A 2,281-nucleotide genomic window follows, 5' to 3' on the forward strand; every position below is an offset into this window, starting at 1 on the left:
TCGTGATTCACGACGTGCCGTACGATCGGATCCCGGGTGCTGGCCACCGGCACCATGCGCGGAAGCTGCATCAGTGTGTCGTTGGTGTTGAGCCCGTAAGTTTTCACCTTCGAGTGACCCTCGATGATCAGGTAAAGCGGTCCCCGCTCCATCGGTGCCGATGTGGCCGGTTGTTTGTAGTGCGAGAAGATCCTCTCGGTTGAGGTTACAACCGGTGAAGCGGTTGTGGTGGTTGTCGTGGCCGGTCGCACCGTTAGGGGCGGCGAAACGGTAGTGACGAACGGGCCGACCGGAGTGACAAAGGGTGTGCGAATTTCGTTGCTCAACGGGGCCTTCGATGGCTGAACGTATTCCGTCGTCTGCGGCGGATGGAACACCGTTTGGGCCATGGCGTTAATGTTCTGCGGATCGTAAAAGCTCGACGTGTACTCGGTGACCGTACTGGTCATGGAGGTTTTTGTGAACGGATATGAGTGTTCGTTCTGGAGGATGGTCTTCAGCAGGGGGCGCTTGATGATCGAGCCCGTGTCACCGGCCGGGGTTGTTAGCCGGATTGTCGTAAGGTACGGTTGCGGCTGCTGTTGGCGGTTGCTGCTAAACCCGGCTGCCACCGGTTGTTGTTGGGGTCCATCGCGATGATGGTGCAGGAACTGTGCTGTGATGCCTCTTTGGGGCGCTGTTTCCGACAGCTTTTGACCTGCGGAAAAACACATCAAAAGAGCGAGCACATAAGACTTTATTTTCACATCCATTTGGGTCAATACATTTTTCCTCGGTAATTTTTACAATAAATCGATGTGCCTCGATCTGAGATTTTTTTTGAGTGAAACTGAAACTCGAATGAGGCGATACATCTCTTGGTTCTTGCATCTTGTGTGGCTCTATTCCAAGATCCTTTTTCAATATTGACGACTGGGGATATAGTTTGATATCGGCTTTAGGATCGCTGTGTCGTTATGCAATTTCGGGGGTTGTTCCGATCTCCCTGTTCTTCTCTCTCGAGGTTTTTCTCCAAAATCTTCGCCCTGTTCACATGTACTGAGATACGTATTTGTTACTTCAAAATTACGGGAACTACATTCGAACTATATGCTGATTTTTCGCCACGGACTGTCGGTTCTATAATAATATTGTGTAAATAGCTTAGTCTCGTTTAGATGCCAATTGGTTAGTTTATTTATAATCCCGTATGCGGGTTGTTACCCTCTAGAGTCTATTTTCAGCTTCGAATTGCGTTACCAACATATTAACATGTTTCTCGTACCAATTCCCCAACTTTTAGACGCATAAGTATGCCAAACAAACAACAATGCATTTTGAACGGCAAAATGGCACAGATCTGCAGTAAGAATTCGCTGTAGTTAAATCCAGCTTTGAATGTTCAGATAACATAATGATGCTCAGACCGTAAAGATTGACCGTAAAGCCCAACTAGGTATTGATTGAATTAACTTAGAAAGTGATATTGTAGAATGACGACAGCGATAAATAGGACTGAACCTGATCAATATCGATCGAGCATGTCATGCTGCTATGGCTAGTCAACGAAGCTGTCCCACAACTCGTAAATTCCTATAAAAATTATAACAATAACTGGAAAATAAAAATGAATTGCTCGAAAGTACAGGCTATATTTTTTCCATATAAATTCAGCAAGCGAATTGTTCCCCTAATTGAGCAAAATATCATTATAGATAGTCAAAATGTATCATGGTCTTCTAACACCAAGCACCTAGGGCTGATACTAGACAATAAACTTAACTACCGTCCACGCTTAGAAATGTTAGATAAAAAACTGGACATACTCATCAAACTGCTTTATCCATTGATAAACACAAAATCAAAACTAAACTTTTCAAACAAACTCCTCATATACAAAACACCTTTTCCTCCCTCTCTTAACCTATGCCTCTTCTCTGTGGTCGCAATGCTCAAAAACTAACTTCCAATCAATACAAACCAGACTGGATAAAATTCTCAAAATGATCCTTAATTTACACTGGAAAACACCATCGAATCTTGTCCTAGGCCTTACTGGCGCGCAAACCCTATCGTCCGAAATTGTCAAACTAAATGAAGCCCTAATCAATAGATGCAATAATTCTATCGACCCAACAATTCGTGAGTTCATTATCTGCAGATTTCAAACTTAACTAGTTGTAAGATGTTTGTTATTAGTTATAAGTAGTATAAAATAACTCAATGCCACGTGGCATAACATATTATTTAAATAGATGTAGGAAGGCAGGTCTCGGGGTTGTCTCGAGCGAGAGTTAGCGGA

The 2,281-nt window shown here is 43.7% G+C and overlaps 1 protein-coding gene across 1 annotated transcript; it reads right to left on the minus strand.

Annotated features, from left to right (window-relative positions):
- Positions 1 to 11: 11 nt before the first annotated feature.
- LOC131214619 (transcription initiation factor TFIID subunit 12-like) lies at positions 12 to 697 on the minus strand (the record flags this gene model as incomplete). The annotated part of the gene is made up of 1 exon (XM_058208959.1): positions 12 to 697. A coding segment is annotated over one exon (686 nt), but the record flags the coding sequence as incomplete, so codon positions are not given.
- Between the last annotated feature and the right edge of the window lie 1,584 nt (positions 698 to 2,281).

This window comes from Anopheles bellator, unplaced genomic scaffold (genome assembly GCF_943735745.2).
Source record: "Anopheles bellator unplaced genomic scaffold, idAnoBellAS_SP24_06.2 scaffold01607_ctg1, whole genome shotgun sequence".
In the NCBI taxonomy this organism is placed as follows: domain Eukaryota; kingdom Metazoa; phylum Arthropoda; class Insecta; order Diptera; family Culicidae; genus Anopheles; species Anopheles bellator.